At 41.1% G+C, this 17,552-nt stretch overlaps 1 protein-coding gene across 31 annotated transcripts in view; it reads right to left on the bottom strand.

The window, feature by feature from the left end:
• The window catches only part of ADGRL3 (adhesion G protein-coupled receptor L3), a 488,531-nt gene that overhangs the window by 309,995 nt on the left and 160,984 nt on the right, over positions 1-17,552 (bottom strand). For all 31 annotated transcript variants that reach the window (XR_012580371.1, XR_012580372.1, XR_012580370.1 and 28 more), the window contains one exon: positions 2,413-2,657. Coding sequence is in view for 28 of the 31 variants with exons in the window: in XM_074540856.1 (XP_074396957.1) it covers positions 2,413-2,467 (55 nt within the window). In the remaining 3 variants the exon portion in view is untranslated. The remainder of the gene's footprint in view (positions 1-2,412; positions 2,658-17,552) is intronic.

Here is a 17,552-nt window from a genome sequence, read left to right as displayed (position 1 = left end):
CCTCTCCAATTTATGAGCTCACTGGTCTAAGAAATCTGTCAGTAATGCAGCTACCACTATGGACGAAGAGGCTGTGTCAAGGAACTCAAAAAGGGAATGAGATGTAGCAAGGTCAGTCTGAAAAAGTAGCTCATATCACCTCCAGCAATCACTACAGTACAGGAGTCATTCCATACAGATCATGAAAGAGGAGCTCAAATGCTTTATTCCTATTAAGCCTAAATTCTGAATGCTTTCTGCATACAGTGAAAAGGGATTACTAAAAGAGAAAATTAAAAAAACACCCCAAAAACAGGGCTTAACTAGGCTATTTTTATAAGGAAGGTGAGGCTGTGGCATGTGTTTGAACAGCATGCCACAGTGCTGAGATGGAAGCTGCATCCTGGCCACTTAGAGATCAGAACAGGGAAAGCCAAATGAAGTTGTTTGGCTCAGACCAAGGGTGTTCTCCCTGCCTTGATCAAAGACAGCCATCACACTGCCACCAGCAGTTGATCAGATAATGTGGGTGTTGGGTGGATGGGTGTTGGTCAAATTTACCACCACAGCAAACACCCTGTACATTTACTCTGGAGAGGAGCATAAAGGGTAGAAATATTTCCAGCCATAGTTCCTGCACCTCTGGCATTTGCTCATCTGCACTATAATATGACTCCTAGGATACTTGTGACATTTTCATTTACTAGGGCTATCCGGCAGGACATTCCAGCTACAGTGGCACTGAGAATCTTAAACAAAACTGCCAGAGGCATATTTAAACTAATAATTGCTTTCACTGCTAATACTACTTAATTATCAAGATTTACAAAACATTTAGCATTTAACTTTCCTGGAGAGGATTGGAGAGCACCTTTCTGAACAGCTCTCTCATTCCACCCTAACTGGTCAACTCAGTTTAAACACTCATTCTAATTTTCAAGTCAGTGAGGAAGAGTCTTGCATAAAGAACAATAGTACAGATAGCCTTTGTCCCCAAAGGTTTTGTAAGGTTGCACTCTATAGACATGTCCATCCAATCATATTTTTCATTTTTTTCATCACCTTCTTTCCTGTAAAATTTCCTTCCAGTGTTTTAGCACATACACAAAGGATCAGTTGATAAGCTCAAAAAGCCTGATGAATATTTTAAAAGCAAGGGCCCACAGCTTACATACAGGGAGTCATGTCATTTACAGACATGCTTTCACTGGCCTTTAATTAAAATGAGATCCTTTGGTAGAGTTCACCTTTCATTTAAGAATCATAAAAATCAGGCAGACAGATTTTATAAAGCTCTGCCCTGAGCATTTAGTAACCATCACTGCTAATGGGAGCTCCTCAACCCTTCAGCACTTGTGAAACCTGGCAACTTACTCCTACAGCATACACTTGGGTTTCTCATATCAAAAGAACCCAACAGGCCTCAAAATCTTATTTCAAAGAATTGCAGGTGTCACATTTCACTTAAGAGTTTCCTGGCTAATAAAACAGATCAAATTTTTCTGCTACAGCTCTTTGTTAGATTTGCATGGCCAGGTTTTGGGGAGGGAGGGGCTGGTTACAGGGGTGGCTTCTGTGAGAAGCTGCTTGAAGCTTTCCCTGAGTGTGACAGAGCCAATGCCAGCTGGCTCCAGCACAGACCCATCACTGGCCAAGGCTGAGTCCATCATGGACTGTGGTAGAGCCTCTGGGATAACATATCCAAAAAAGGGGACAAAGCTGCTGCTTTGTGAGAGAGACAGCTCTGGAGACGGGGTCAGTGAAGGAAGAGGGGCAGGAGGTGCTCACTCCACATGCTAAAGCTGGGATTTCCCTGCAGCCCTGGGAGGTGAAGCAGCTGTGCCCTTGCTGTGGCTCTGTGGAGAGGGAAGCCCAGGCTGGAGCAGGTTTGCTGGCAGGATGAGCGATCCCATGGGAGGAACCCACGCTGGAGCAGGGGAAGAATGTGAGAGCTCCTCCCTCTGAGGAGGAAGGAGCAGTAGAAACAAAATGTGATGAATTGAGCACAGCTCCCATTCCCTGTGCCCCTGCACTGCTGCAGGGCAGGAGGCAGAGGCAACTGGGAATAAGTTCACTTCAGGAAGAAGGGAGGTGGGGGGGACAGTGTTTTTACAATTTGCCTTTATTTCTCATTACCCTATTTTGATTTGTTTGGTAATAAATCCATTTTTTCCCCAAGAAAAGGGAAGCAAAAGTATGTCTAATGTAGCAGCTAAACTCAGAAAAAGAAGCCTTTATGTGTCACCAGAGTTCTTTGTCTCAGTAGCTAAGTCATAATGTAACCTGGGAATCTCAAAGACATGAGGTGCAAGCAGGGAGAGAAATAAACATCCTGTAAAAAAACCCACACCATTAGGAAAAGACAGACAAAATCCTTGCTATTTTCTCTTCTCTTCCCTTCCCCCAGGCACATTTACAGCATCTCTCACTCACCATGGGCAAACGGTGTTAAGAGCATTGTGAAGAACAGCAGCTGTGATGACCACATGACTGTGAAGGAGAGCTTGAAAGTATCCCAGCAAACAAGGGTTCAAATAAAAAGATGAGTGTCCTCCTGCGCTTGCTTCCAACACTTCAACTGTTGTTGGCCTTCAATTCACATCCAAAAAGGGGGGAAAAAACCAAACAAAAATAATAATAAAAAAAAAATCCCACAGCCAGTATCCAGAGTCTGAGACCTACAAATGAGAAAGGAAAAGAAAAAACTGCAGTTAGTAAAACAGTAAGATAGATGTTTTCAATCAAGTCTTGCTGCATTTCTTTGCTGCCAGCAGCTGTAAAGGCAAATGTGTCCTCCCCATTCCCTGGCCCTTCAGATGCATGCACATTCCTACATAAAACAGGAATTAAAACTTATGCCTGTGCAGAGAACCAGTTGGTGGATAACCAGCGCTCTGCCTCCTCTCTCAAAAGAGGGCCCCAGACACAGTTTTGAACAAAAAGGCTGAGACTTTTCCCTCCCTTTTGCATTTCTGTCGTGCCTCCGATGTGGATGCTAACGGCAAGATAGCAGGCCAAGCAGTGGGATTAGTAACATAGCTCGGGAGCATTTCCACTGATGATATGCCAGAAAGCCTCTCTTTGTTTGGGACGACCTGTATGGCTTTTAATCACTGCATCTGGACCAGGCTTTGAACCCAAGCACAGCCCAAAGTCACCCTTAACCTGCAACCAGCTACTTTCTACTCACTGCTAGTTGAGCTCTGCAGTTATTTATTGTATAGCTCAATTCCTCAATTTATTGAGGAATTAAAAATAATGGTCCCGTTCATCCCACGCACTCACAGGAAAGCGCGGGGAAATCTGAATCCGCGCTCGAATAGAAACATTCGCTCATTTAACTGGAGAACGTATTCCAGCTTTCCATCATTTTAATCTCTCCAGAAGGGGCTAGATGGCCACGGTGACTCAAACTTGGCAGGAAAAAAACAACTACACAGAGTTAAACTGCGGCAGCAGTTTGAAATTTAGCTCCCCACTGACTCTGAAATGATGAGGAAATATGAGGAATTGAAAAGTACTTTACAGATCTGTTTAGAACTCCTTAGACTCTGCAGTCTTCACAGTACTGGTCTAATTAAAAATCTCTCCAAAAATCTCTGATCAACAGAAGTTATTCTTCTCTGAGCACAGAAGCTGTTTTTGCCAACTTTTGTTCTTACCCAAAACCAAGTCTGAGCCAAAAAGCTGTATGAAAAAAACTGTGCTGCATGCCATTGTGATGCGGGTATATTTCTGAAAGTCTGGCATGACAAAGTGGCCTTTGTTTTGCTTCCTATCTTTACTGATCAACTAAATAAAACCCCATATTGTTCAGAACCAAAGTCTATAAAGAAGCTGCATTTTTTTTAATAAATATATCTTGCACTGCCAAGATTTTATTTTCTCACTTGACTCTCCTCCCTAGTCTGTCCCTGCAATTTGTTCACTCAAATGTAGCATCTAGTTTCCATAGTTTTTTTCTCATCTCTGTATCTGGGGTTACTAAAAATCCAAGGTCAATTTGAAGTCAAGTGGCTTCTTTATGGACATCCTTAAAATTAAAACTTTGCTTGAGCTGAGACTAATCAAAATGGTCACTGATAATATTAAAAGTTTGCTTTTCAGATAGGAAAGAGCCTCATGAATATTTTAAATTGTACATTCTAAACAGTGATCAAGTTTTCCATTTATATTTTAGTAGACTACCAGTACACATCAAACTACAGCACTGCCATTATTTATGCATGCTTTTTCTATAGCATCCTCTGTAAAGTTTTAAAAGTGAGAAGCTTTTTGTGCTACAAAATTTGAAAAGGCACACAGAGATGGGTGAAAGCTATCCAAGCACAGGTACACTTCCCTGAAGCAAAAGCTCAGTCAGGCAGTGCAGGAACAAAGGTTTGTTTTCAATTTTTATTTGTTTAAACTGAATCAGTTCTGAATAATCTAAGCCTGTTAGAAAGAGATAACATTATGGTGCAGTAAAAGGGTTTTGAGTATAACTGAAGAAGCCACAAATTAATTAGGCTCTCTATCCCAGAGAAGGGATAATTGTCAGCAAAATACTTACACACAGTCCTTTAATTTTTTTTTTATCTGTCTATACATTCCTGCATTACAGAATTTGAGGATTTTTTCCCTATCATCTCATGGGCTGAGGCTGAATGAGCAAAGCATTCACACACCCTCTGCAAAGTCCAAACACTAATTTTTGAGAACTAATGTCTTGGAACCACCAGAGCCACAAACGCACACTTTATCCTCCTGGAAAGTACATTATTGAGTCACAAAGCTCCTGTGCAAGAGAGACAACAGGACTAGCTCATCATTATGCACCATTTACTCCAGTTGTAAATCTGACCAAATACTCTCTGCCCTGCCATCCTTCCTGGCAGAGGAGAACACACCAGAGATGTGACCTGTCAGCTGGTGTCTGCACACCTTGGCTGGCACAACCTTGCCCTTAAATTTCTGCAAAGCCTTCAACTCAAGGTCACACACAAATATTACCAAATACACAATGTGCCTGGAGACATGCCAGCTGCGTTTAACAACACAGGGCACCACTAGATTAACCAAGTGCATTGGAAAGCTGCATAATTCTGGGTGGGTTTGTATTCCATGTAATCAAATAATCACAGCATGTTTGAGAACTGGGTATCTGCAGGGAAACAGCTACATAGGAAATGAGTGGAACAAGCCTTATTCTTAATGGTCACTCAACTCCCACAAGCAGCAGAAAGAGGCCTGCAACACAAAATTCACTTCATCATTAGATTACCTCCAGGTAAAGAGCAGCCAAGGAGAGAAACAAGAGAAAACACTTCACTATCTGTGAACTGTAATGCAGAGTGTTACATTTATTGATGCAAGAAAGGGATACACAATCAGAGTGAAAAATTTAAGAGCTTGACTTAAGGGGTTTGGACTTAAACCCCAAAGATGATGCAGCCTGCATTAATTTAAGAGAAAGTTCTTCTGCTCACTGACCTTTATGCGCAAAGGGCTGCCCCTGACATCTTCACAGACTCATCTGCTGCATCATCCAAACCAGAACTGCGTGCTGGCAGCTCCCAAAAATCCAGCTCAAAGTGCTACTGACAGAATAGGAGAAAGCTAAATAAAGGAAACTAAGGCCTCATAGAGAGGAGATGAGCAGTGGAGTATTCATCAAGGCGTTGCTCATAAAAGAGCATTATAGATACACTGACAATCTCAACATCTACCCAAGTCTGTTCTTTAGCAGTTGATGTCAAGCAGCACATGGAGCATTTTCTGAGCTCATCTGTCGGCAGTCTACAGGGAGGGTGAAAAAGAAAAGGAAACCAGTTCATGCGGTGAGTGAACAGATAGGCTGAATTCAAAGCAGAATTCAGAGCAGAGCAAGCCAAACCTGTCAGAACTCCATTTAATTACTGCCTTCCTCCAAACACAGCATTTGCCCCTGCACAAAGATGCTCCCTACCCTTCTCACAGGGCAAAAGCTGTTCCACGTATCCAGCATTTTCTAGGCAGCCAGGAGAGGAGAGAGAGTCTCTTACAAAGGGGCCCATAAGCAAAAGCCAGGTAAGAATGCTGGGGTTTTCTTATCCAGTTTTACTCACAGCAATTTCCTCCCCACTCCTGAAAATGTGCAAAGCAAAACTAAAAACTTAAACAAATCAAGGATACAAGGATTGCTTTATATTTCTTTATAGAAAAGATTCCAGCACTTATTCTCCTCCTCTAAGTCAAAAGTCACCTACTAAGTTGGAAATAAGTGTGATATTTCAAACAAATACAATTTAAATTCACTATTTACAAGGGGAAATTTTGCAAGTAATTAAACTCCTTGAAGCTGATGGCCCAAGCTGGAACCATGGGTGTAATTCCCCATTCTCAGCATCGGCTACTTGAGATTATTTCAGGCAACATATTCAGAATTTTGTTAAGAGAGGGAAGATAAATAACCCAGCAAGAAAAAAATAAAACATGCAATATCTGCAAAATTAAATTAACTGCAATTTAATGTTAGAAAATTTCCATAAGTAAGAGAATGAGCTGTATTTCCACTCCCATTATGAATGGCTAAACAAAAAAAATTTCTTCAATACATTTGGCTGCAAGTTGTTTGCAAAACACTTTTTTTGTTTTGTTTATTTTTTTGCAACATTGCTAAAAAGAAAAGGTTCTGCTCCTCCAGTCTCTTTCCACCTTTATCCTGTTTCAATTCATTTTCCCTGTCAAGTATTCAGGATGTGTCTCCCTGGTCACTTTGTGGTGGAAGCAGCACAGCCTGCCCTGTAAAAGGTTACACAGACATTACCAACGGTGTAACACAGGGAGAGCAGGGCAGGAGCAAGCTGCATTCCTGGCATTTCCACACACACTTTCACTCATAGCCACTCACTGAAATTATGCTACATGGTCATTGATGGACACATTTTTTATGTGCATTTTTAAGAAGTCAGGAACACGTTTCTGAGATCAACTGAATTGCCTGTAAACTTTTATCTCTGTCTGCATTCAGCCCAGGAGAATGTTCATCCTATACCACAAATACTTTGGAAGTCAGAGCTCTCACTGAGCTCAGAAAAAACCACTTTTGTTTCTCAAAATAATGAGAGTTGTCCACAGCTTTTAGCTCTTCATCTTTCAAGTTTGCCAGATGTGAGGACGCACTGTGAGAGAGCCAGGGAGCCTTTTTAGGGGGACAGGACACACCAGCTTGTGGGTTCAAACTGCTCACACCTACATGTCCTCTTTCTGTACTGCAGACCCTGCTTCTGCTCTCACACCTCTGCTGAGGCTGTGGACCCTGAAGGAAATGACTCAACCCTCTCACCCAGTATGTGCAAAATGACATGGTATTTCTAAGTCACTTCTTCCAGGAAAGACTTAAAATGAGCACTTGCACCTCTATTGCACTGAATTGCCAGTTTTGCCACTGGATTAATTTGCCAGTGGCAAATTTGCCAATAATTTGCCACTGAACTAATTCCTGTACATTAATATTAATTTCATCCATCTTGTTTGAGAACCCAAGACCATTCTGCTTGTTATTTCCACCCTTATACCTGATGTAGCACTCTGGAATGTAATTTTAAAAGCCTTAAAAACACACAACAATGACAACAAGGTCTAATAAGTTAGTGTTTATCCTGGATTCTCGGGTATCACTGCAGTGCTACTTACACTTCCCCAAGGAGAGAGGCCAGGGCAGCAAGGAGCCACTCTCAGCTCAAACCAGGCTCATCAACCACCTGTTTAGGCTATAATTCAAAGTGACAAAGAGCTCTTTAGATATTCTGCGGGATTTGCTGCAAAATAACTCTCAAGTGTTAACTGAGTTAATTCATTTCAGATTAATCAAGCCTTTGATGAAAGCACACCCAAATACAGACCAGCTGAATATAGTAGGTCTTGGGGTTTTTTTCTTGTGTAGGTGAAATAGAGGCTTTTGTGCTATTCCAGAGGTCAAAAGGGGAACTTCAGCTATCAGCTGCTTTTTGGTTTTCCCATTCACTCCAGAATCAATTTCAGCAGAAAATTATAATTATACTAACAGTGAAGCTATTCAGACATCTTGTGACTACACATGGAAGGATGGGGGGAAGTAAGAGAGAGAGAAAAGTTAAGAGTCTTGAAAATATGGTCTAGAAGCTTAGAAAGAATGTACTGAATTGTACATCTGAATATCACAGCTACTGAATGTTTCAGACTTTCTTTAAGTGCCTGCTGGTTATCCTTGGCAATATAATTCATCACAGATTTAAGAGGAAAGTACACCATTCACAAGGTCCCTGCGTGTGTGCAAATATATGATAACACATGCAAAATTTCAAAAGGTGCAGAGTATCATGTGAGGATGTGGTAAAATATGCAAATGTTTGTATTGCATTACCACCCCAGATCAACGGGCTTTCTGAAAACTGATTACAAAAAACTTGGTACTCTCGCTGGTTAAGCACCACCTGCTAAAGCAGATCACAGCTGGCAAGAAGCATGTCAGTCCCTCCACTCCAAACCCATCAGGGCAAAAGAAAAATCCCTGTAAGTATTGGGAAAAGCTATGCAGCTCTTCACACAATCTGCACAGCACCATCAACTTCTGACCACCTGGAACAGTCCTATGTCATCAGGAATCATTGCAACAATCTTCTGAAAAATTTCGGGGAGGTGTTAAGATCTTTCTCAGAAATTTATTATTCCTACATAATACACCCATCTTCCTCAAATGCTTTAGTTGATAGCACATCTTTATAGAGGGAAAATAATGCATAAGCAAGCACTCTTCACAGTATTGCCAACAGTTATGACTTCATTGCAAAACTCAATATGTGGCAGCTCCTTGCAATAATAAAAATTTCAGCTTTCTTTTCAAGTAAATTTCTTCTTGCAGAGAGAAGCTTAAAAATAGGACCCAGATACAGCTCAGAGGCTCAGTAAACCGGTGGTAAATAAACATAATTCAACATATTTGGTTTGAAATTTGCATGACTTTTAATCAAATCTCATTTTTTGTGGTTGTTTTTTTTTTTCCTGTGAATGTTAGAGGATGTTGAAAGTCTGGGTGTGACAATGCTCTCACAATGCTTATTTGCATTCCATAGAGACTTCGGCAATTCTTCTGTGACAAATAAAACACGTGTGGTGCGTGCACTGAAAATGCAAACTTATCACCAGGGTCAGCATAATTTTAATTTCCCTTTGCTACCATAAACTCAGCTTATGTTTTGAGGCATCACCTCTCCCACACATCCTGGCCCCATTTCTTCAAGAGCCTTACTATGACTGTAATTGTGATGCCACAGATCCTGCACTGGGGTCTTGCTTTAACATGAGCAAGTGACAGCCTCCAAGGAGAAGATTAGCCAATGGAAGTGACAGAAAATTCCATGAGAGTTCAAAGAGGGGAAGCGTAGTCGGATACTGGGACCAGAGAAGGACTACTCCTAAATGCCTCTGGATGCAGCCTTTAAAATACTTTTCAATATTCATTTATCCTCCCTATCTCTCCCTTCCTGTTGTCTCCTTCATAGCACCTTTAATTTTCTTCCTTTCCTTTTCCTGGCAGGAAGGGACCTCTGTAACTTGCATTGCTGCAGACTGACGAGCAGCTGCAGATATCCATAGAGAAAGTTTAGTGACATTTACCTCCACTACATGGATGGGATTTTTTGCTGAGGTGTGCAGGGAGATGCCATTTCTCTTTTGCCTGAATCCATCAGGAGGCAGCCCGGAGTGGCCTCCTTCCCTCCATGCATCAGCCAGGAACAGCTGTTTGTCCCCCAAAAGCTGCATTATGTCAGAGAAGTTTCTTACTTACAAAGGTGACAGTGGACCACTTTTTGTGAGCCCTGCAATTCAGAAAAGGAGGCAAGGGCTGACTTGTGCCCACCCTGGGGCACTCCCCTTCACAGCCCAGTTGGCCCCACAGCTCTTTGGCTACCAAGGTTAAAGAGCACAGTTAAAGACATCAACAGCCACAGAGAACTGAGCAATGCTGAGCTGAAGCACAAAGCCTTGCCCCCTCTCTTTGATGGCTTGTTCCATGGGACCTGACAGATAGCAACACATGAACCAAAAATACCAGGATCGTGACTGCACTTCTCGCAGGAAGCCATAATTCTGACAGTGCCGGGTTTCCTCAGCCTCTGACTTACTCCAGCTCCACTCACTACTTGCAAAAAGTACTATATGCAGGAATAACACAGGGAAAAAGTACCACTTGATTGAGGAATTGCAATGAAAACAGTCAGAAAACTGAAATGTACTTCCTGTATGTAAAATGTGCACCCACTGCATTTTTTATCCTGCTCTTGCTTAGTATTCTTTTCTCAAATGGACGGTAGCAGATATTACTTGTTTTACTCTAAGAAATTGTAAATTTCCTTCACTTTTTGTACTGATTAGCAAGTTAACAGGTGGTATAAGGAGGGATAGTAACTTTTCCCATTGAAAATGTACTGCTCTTGAAAGACACTAACAACAAGAAACCACCTTACACATACTATGCATACATGCACAATATCAAGAGGAACAAAAATCGCTAGTAAATGAGATTAATGGCAAAAGCCAGATGAATAACACCTTTTTAAAGGAGAGTTGTCTAGGAAAAAGATAAGTTTAATTGTCTTTCAGATCTGTTATGATGTAATAAATGTCTATTAATGTTTAGCGGCAAATTGGCTTTTAATGATCATTGCTATTTTTAGCTGGTGGGTGACACGTAGTTTAAATATAAACCAGATTTATGTTTTGCACACCAGGATGACTTTCTCAGATGACTCTCCTTGATTTAACCTCTTCACACCCCACAAGACATTTAATATAATTTTATTTCTAATAGACTGTGAGCCAATAGGATTGTATTTGCTACTACCGATGTTTTCAATGAGAAATAAAATCAATGAGGTTTATGCTGAAGATAAGTGTAAGTGATTAGTTAAGTGTAAGTGGCTTGGAAAATATTAGGAGGGCTACATTATTCAAGCAAATAATGCAAATTAAAAAAGACTCTGGATTGAAGTAAAATCTATGAAAAACTCCTGACCTTGCTGTGTTGGAAAAAAATCTTAGCTAGAATTTGTTCTTTTGGGACTACCTCAAAAATGAGCATTAGTAGGTGAGAAATTTTGTCACATTTTTCAACACAAAACAGTCAATCTTAAACAGTCATACCTACAAAGAAAAAAAAAAGAAAAAAAAGAAAAAAAAATCTTCTTTTTAGACCTAGAGACAAAGAGGAGCCCAGTAGGTTGCTAGGAGAAAAATAAACAGCACTTGGTGTCGTATAAAAAGAGCAGGGCAAGCGGAGCAAAGCCCTGCATACACTGCCTGGGAAAGCAAGGCAGGAACACAGAGGCAGCATTCTGCACCACTTTAAAAAAAAAAAAAAAAAAAAGAAAAGAGAAAAGATATGCATACAGAAGAATAAAGGCTGCATCTAAATTTGTAGGTGTGGTATTCTCGAGTGAGTTGCGTACACAGAAACAACAGCAAAAGCAATAGGGCAAATTAGTGAACAAAAAGTATTTATAGTTCCCTAAAGCAAATGTCTGTGTACTAATAACCAATAGCCTGTTTTTCCACATTTTACTATGTTAATGAATTCTGTCGCACATTAATCAAGAGTCAAACCTCTTTGATCTTTGGAGGGGAAATAAAAAGAAAAGAGATTTAATTACTGCACTCATTTTCTGCACAGATACTTTTGTTATTACTTATATTCTACTAACAGAGGCCACCATCTCACCCAAAGCCTAGTTATGAAAGGTCTTGGGCATTCTCACAGTAAAAAACAGCTTTCTTCCTCCTTACCCCTTCTTCTTCCCTCATATTATCCAAACAACAAAGAATGGCATGAAAACACTCTTTTGCAGAGAACAGAGCTGCAGAGAGAGAGGGGCTGGGGATTTCTATGTGTGCCCTTCAACTCTGAAATCAAGCTTCAGCCAGTTAGTGGACCATTTCCAGGCAACTCTGAAAACCAGTCATAAATACTCAACATCTCTTTAACCCCTGCAGAAGCAGCCCTTCAGAACTGCACCCAAACCAACCCCTAAGGAAAATACCCCTCAAACACGAGCTGAAAGAGTGCAACTTTTCTCTGATCTCCTTCCTAACGAGGAGCATCGCATCACTACACGCAACAGTGACTTCAAAACTGAAAGGGCCACTGCATTACAGCTGAGAGTCAACACTTCTCCTGGTACTACAAAGAAACATTTTGTATGAGAAGCTCTGCACGGATAAAATATTTATACAATACAGATCACACACACTCTCTTCCCCTCTGAAGTGAAACAAAGGCCAGATATTTCCAGCTGAAACTACAAGAGGGATGTTAACTAAACAGAACAATTTAAACCTGGATGGAATTTCACCAGGAGCTTCCAGCTGAAGCCTCCGCTCTCACATCCCAACTTGGCATCATCACAATATATATATGGTAACCAGCTCTTCTCCAAAGTGACTAGCACCTCAACTCTTGCAAAAAGTAGTTTTAAAAGCCAAAAACTTGCTTTTTGAAAAAGAAAAGCAAGTTTTGCAGAAGAAAATCTTACTCTAGTAAGCACGTGTGCTTTTTTAATGGGTACTATCAAGTTTTTAAACAGTAAAATACTTGGATGAGTGGAAGGCTAAAATTAATTAATTCCTTGAGTGCTTCCTAGCAGAAATTAATTGTGAGGACAATCAGGACAAACGTGCTTTTGAAGAGAATTGTCTTGGGCGCTGAGTAAGGACTATGAGACACTTGTCCTCTTTTCACGGCTCATAGCTGAGGATGAGTAGCAACCACCTAAAGAGAAAATGCACCTGTTGTGGAATTGGCCAGTATAACATGTACCTGCTCCTGTAAGCCTCAAACATATTTCCTAATGACCTATTACACAGTAGCACCCACTGAGAGGGCCACCAGAAAACTGAAAGCAGGCTTTACTACAGAAAGTTATATTAAGCCCCAGAAAATTATGCAGTCATGTAAAGAATGGGAAGGGGAAAACCCCAAATTAAACCCAGGAAATCCTTCAATACCTTTTTCCCCCAATTAAACTTGGGAGTCCTACTTGACTCCCTCTGAAATCATGGGATTGCAACTGATCTTTTAGCTAAACTACTGCAGGAGGAGAGTGAATGCATTCAATAACAATGCTCTCATTGGTAGCTTGTCCAACTGAAGCAACCATCTTCCATAACAATTTGCATTTTAAAGTGTGCATTGAATTTAGAATAATCAAGAAAAGATTCTAAACATTTAACTCAGTCACAGCTATCTGGCAAAATCAAATACCATCTAATACAGTCAGACTGGCTGTGCCACTAGAAAGTCTGCAATGAACTTAATTATTCAGCTTCCATTATTTATAAGGAAACAGCAAATAACCTCATTTCCATGTATCTGAGTATAACAGCTGTAAAATTTGCAGTAACACCTTTATTTGTGGTACCAAAGTCCATTTCTGATTTAGTGAGATGTCTCAGCAGTCAAGGAGTAACATTTAATTGCAGGAGTCATATTCAATTCCAAAGAAGAAATTAAGCACCTCTGGCAACTATAAGGCAAGATAATTAATCAGGTGGATGGGCCTGTCTCTTGTGATATTTTGCATGGGACTCTGTAAACACAAAAACGTAGCTATGCTTGATAGACTAGAATTTGGGGGGGGAAGAGGGAGATTTTGGTAACTCCTGAAACGTTCTCTGTTAAAGAAAAACCCCATTTCTCATTCCTCTGCAGGAGAACGCTTCAAAAGCACTGATGCTCTAACGTCAGCTCATCTGAGGTCACTGGCAAAGTCCTGCTGATTGTTGAAGGAAAATGTACAATCAAGAGAGAGCTTTTGAAAACATCACCCTAAGCCTAGTAAGCAGCAAATAAAGCCTTTGTTATTTAAGGTCATAGCTGGAAGTGAAGCTGCAATAAAGTACTTCATTTGATTATCTGAAAGGCAATTCACTGTAAACAACAAACAACAACTCTTTACTACATCTTTACTTTGACTTATTTTACTCTAAGTGGACTAAGCACTGTAGTTTATTAAACAAGGGGATAAATGACAGAGAGACATCAACCCTAAATATTTTGCTGAAGAAATCACTCTTCTGTTCATTTTGTTCTCCCTATAAGGGAGATTCACAAGGCTAAAGCAGAAACACTGGGCTTCAAAAGTAACCAAAATTGGCAAATTGTGCAGAAAGATAGATAGTGTCATTGTTTAGCACTTGGCATCAGCATGGATCTAAGCAAGCAAGAACACAGATTGCCTGTGATGAGAAAATCTATCAAATGTAAAAGAGCCAACTGATGGCTAAAATTCTAACATTAAGGTCCTTTCATTCATTGCTTACCTTCCATTTACATCAATTTCATTTCCAAAGCAAAGGGACCCCAAAGAGGCAGTGCTTGAATTGAAAGAGAACTGTATTTCAGCTAAGAGCAAGACCAAGACCTTCTTACCAAGATCCAAATTTACACTCAAGGAAAAAGCTCAATATCTGAAGTTCATTTTCCCCAAAATAACATTTTTCCATTTTAGCTTTGCCTATACTGGTTACAGAAATATGGAGAGAAGACTCAAATTTGTTTTCTGAGAGCAAGGAGGGGTAGATTGCTCCCTGGCATCGGTGTCCCTTCTGACCACACAATGCAACAGTGCCTTTGCCCAAAGCTCACTTGCAGTGCAAACACAGCCAGTACAGCTCATACACAATCCCACAGACCCAGGGCCCAGCCAGGGCTGTCTCATTATGGAAGAAAACAGAAATAGCAATCCTAAATTGGATGCGATCACCAGGAACAATTTAGCATCCAATGCTTCAAAATCTGCCTGTGAAAAGCCAAAGCACTGCATGCCAGATTTCAGGCTGCAGATAGCCTTCGGGTGAGAGAGCAGGCCAGTCCAAACAGGACAGTTTGCTATCAGAAATTTATCAGAGTTCATGCATTATTTCTTCCTCCTGCATTGGGAATTAAACCCACTGATGTGGGGCTCAGATTGGCAGAGTGAAGGGGGGGACAGATGACCCAAACAAGCACCTTGTCACAGCTGGAGGGAGAAAGCAATGTTTGGCAGAGAGCTCCACTCATGTCACAGGTTGACATTCTCTTCATCCATGAGGGGCTTGTTGAGTGCCACAGTCACATACTGACAGCAGGAAACAAAAATGCCTTTTCATGCTGATCAGGTTGGGAAATTTCCAAGAGTTTTTCCCTCCCTTCTACCTTGATTTAAAAAAACTCCAATATTGAGAATAATACAGTCCACTCCCAAACACAAAAAATTCAGGTGGTTTTACAAGCCTGAAACTTTCCAAGACCCATCACCTGAAGAGGAAGGAGTTAATCAACTCAGAGACAAGGAAATCATGCTGGGTTATCCAGCAGCAGAACTGAATTTTTCTCTGAAGCACCAGAAGTTTGTGGCTCATATGACTGGGTATGCCAGGACTTCTCAACCAACCTGCACATATCAGGGAAATCCTGACAAAGTTATCTTTACCTCCTCCTTGAGAATTAAAATTATGTAAGTTCTCCCTCCAGAACACAGAAGATAGAGATTTACTCTTACCCAAGCATTTCTGATCCAAATGACTTTTTCTGAATTTTACATTTTCCTAAAAATAATTATCAATTTCAATATTTTATAAAAATTAGGTTTTCCTATTACCAGGTTAGAAATTGCTTTTTCTGATAATGTTTCAATCCACAGCACTTCATTTTAAGAAACTAAGTACTAAGGTGCTCTTAACAGAAGATTTCAGTTGTGTTGAAACATTCTGGCTGATACATGATTTTGATTAAGAAAGCCAATTTGCTGGAGAAAATAGTATCCCTGGATTTTTTTTTCCCTCTCCTCAAAATTGCCAATAACTTGAAGCAATTTTCCCTCTACTCAGAGAAGATACGTGCAATGTGATGACTCAGATCACTGTTGCATAAAATGGTCAGACCACTGGGCAGAATTCTGTGAGCTGAGAGGAGAACCAGGAGGAACCACCATGCTGCTGAAAATGAGGGCTGCTGTTGGAAATCGCTCTCCATGTCCCTGATTCCTCTACTATTTCTGCTGTGCTTCCCTCAGAAAGAGGGCAAGTGCCTTCTTCCTCATCCTCCTCCAGTGCAAAATCCACACACGTTTTGAGGTCAACTTTTTCCTGCCACTAAATGTACTTCAGCCTGTACATGCTCCACCTTTTAAACACTTAGAGCCTCCATCCCATAGGGCTGAGACCCAAACCCACTGACTTTTCCCTCAGAAGGGAGTTCAAGCCTTTTATTACTTTAAGGTGAAACTGAGAGGAACCAAAAGGTGGAGAATAGCTGAGGACACAGACCTCCTGAGAATTCCCTTTATAATTAATTAGAAGTTAGCCACAATTAAACCAGAACAGCTGAGTCAGTCAGTGGGGCTGCTCCCTGGTGGCAAACTCACAGGTACCAGCAGTAAGGATGAATGCAACATCCTCTTTGGTGTTCCCCACCAACTTCAGCATTCCCTGTGCAAAAAGGCACCAGGGAAGAGAATCAAGGGAGTGGAGCATGTTCCAGCACTGCCAGCCTCCAGTGCCACACAATTAGCTCAAGCTCTGTTCTCTGCAATACTCTCTTGGGTTTCAGCTCCCCCTACATACTTTAGTTTCCTACCTGCCATGAAATACGTTCAGACAAGTGAGGTGCCAGACTGGAGTCTTCTTTCTCTGACCTAATCTGGGCCTTGCTATTCCCATCCCCAAATGACTGGAACTAGAGAGGAGAGGAAGAGCCTTCCCTACCACTCATGGCACCCCTGGCCAAGCAAACACTATAGCTACAAAGCTCATGTTAGGAATAATTGGGAGTAAAGCTCAGGGCTGTCTTTCAAAAAAAAAATTGAATCCTGAAATGGTTCGCATAGTACTTTGGATCCACAGGACTTCCTTGTGCCTCCCTCTCCCACAGCATTCATGCTACCTTTCCTTGCAAAAACAGCCAGCACCTCTGATTCATTTTTGACTACTAATCTTCCAGTGAGCAGCAGGCTTTTATCCAGTTTAAGAGAAAATGTCAGTCAAGCTGGTTCACCCCACCTAATGAAATCATTGTCACGTACAAAGTTTCAGAGAATACCTGCAGACCACACTTAAGACTAAACCAGGACTTAGCAGTCCTCATAGCCCTTCAGTGCCTCTACATTTTCTCACTGTAATTTAAATCAGCAAAGTTCTTGTGAAATGGAGCAAGCTCCAACCCTTAAAACACATTCCTTTATCTTTTAACCACTGAGTGTCTGAAAAGGTTTTCCCCACGTTAAGGAAAGGGACAAAGAGGAATGCTCAGGAACACCACCACATGGCTATTCGAGGCAGGACAGAAACAATTGTAGGGATAAGCAGCAAAGCCAGAGCTCATCTTCACAAAGCCAGTAATTGTGTCCGTAAGGCCAGCAATTTCAAAGGCAGCCTGCATGAAAATCACTATGAAATGAAAACATCAAACTCGTGTCTCTGTGGTGTAAAGCAAAGCCATGCTGCATCCACCGTGAGAAAATGAAATCAATACTGTTCAGGGGCAATATTGGGAAGCCACTAACTAAAGGAGCAGCAATGTGAACTTATTGATTCTGTAC

Source organism: Zonotrichia albicollis, chromosome 5, assembly GCF_047830755.1.
Source record: "Zonotrichia albicollis isolate bZonAlb1 chromosome 5, bZonAlb1.hap1, whole genome shotgun sequence".
In the NCBI taxonomy this organism is placed as follows: domain Eukaryota; kingdom Metazoa; phylum Chordata; class Aves; order Passeriformes; family Passerellidae; genus Zonotrichia; species Zonotrichia albicollis.
The sequence above is the reverse complement of the archived record's forward strand: the minus strand, read 5'-3'. Positions and strand labels throughout refer to the sequence as shown.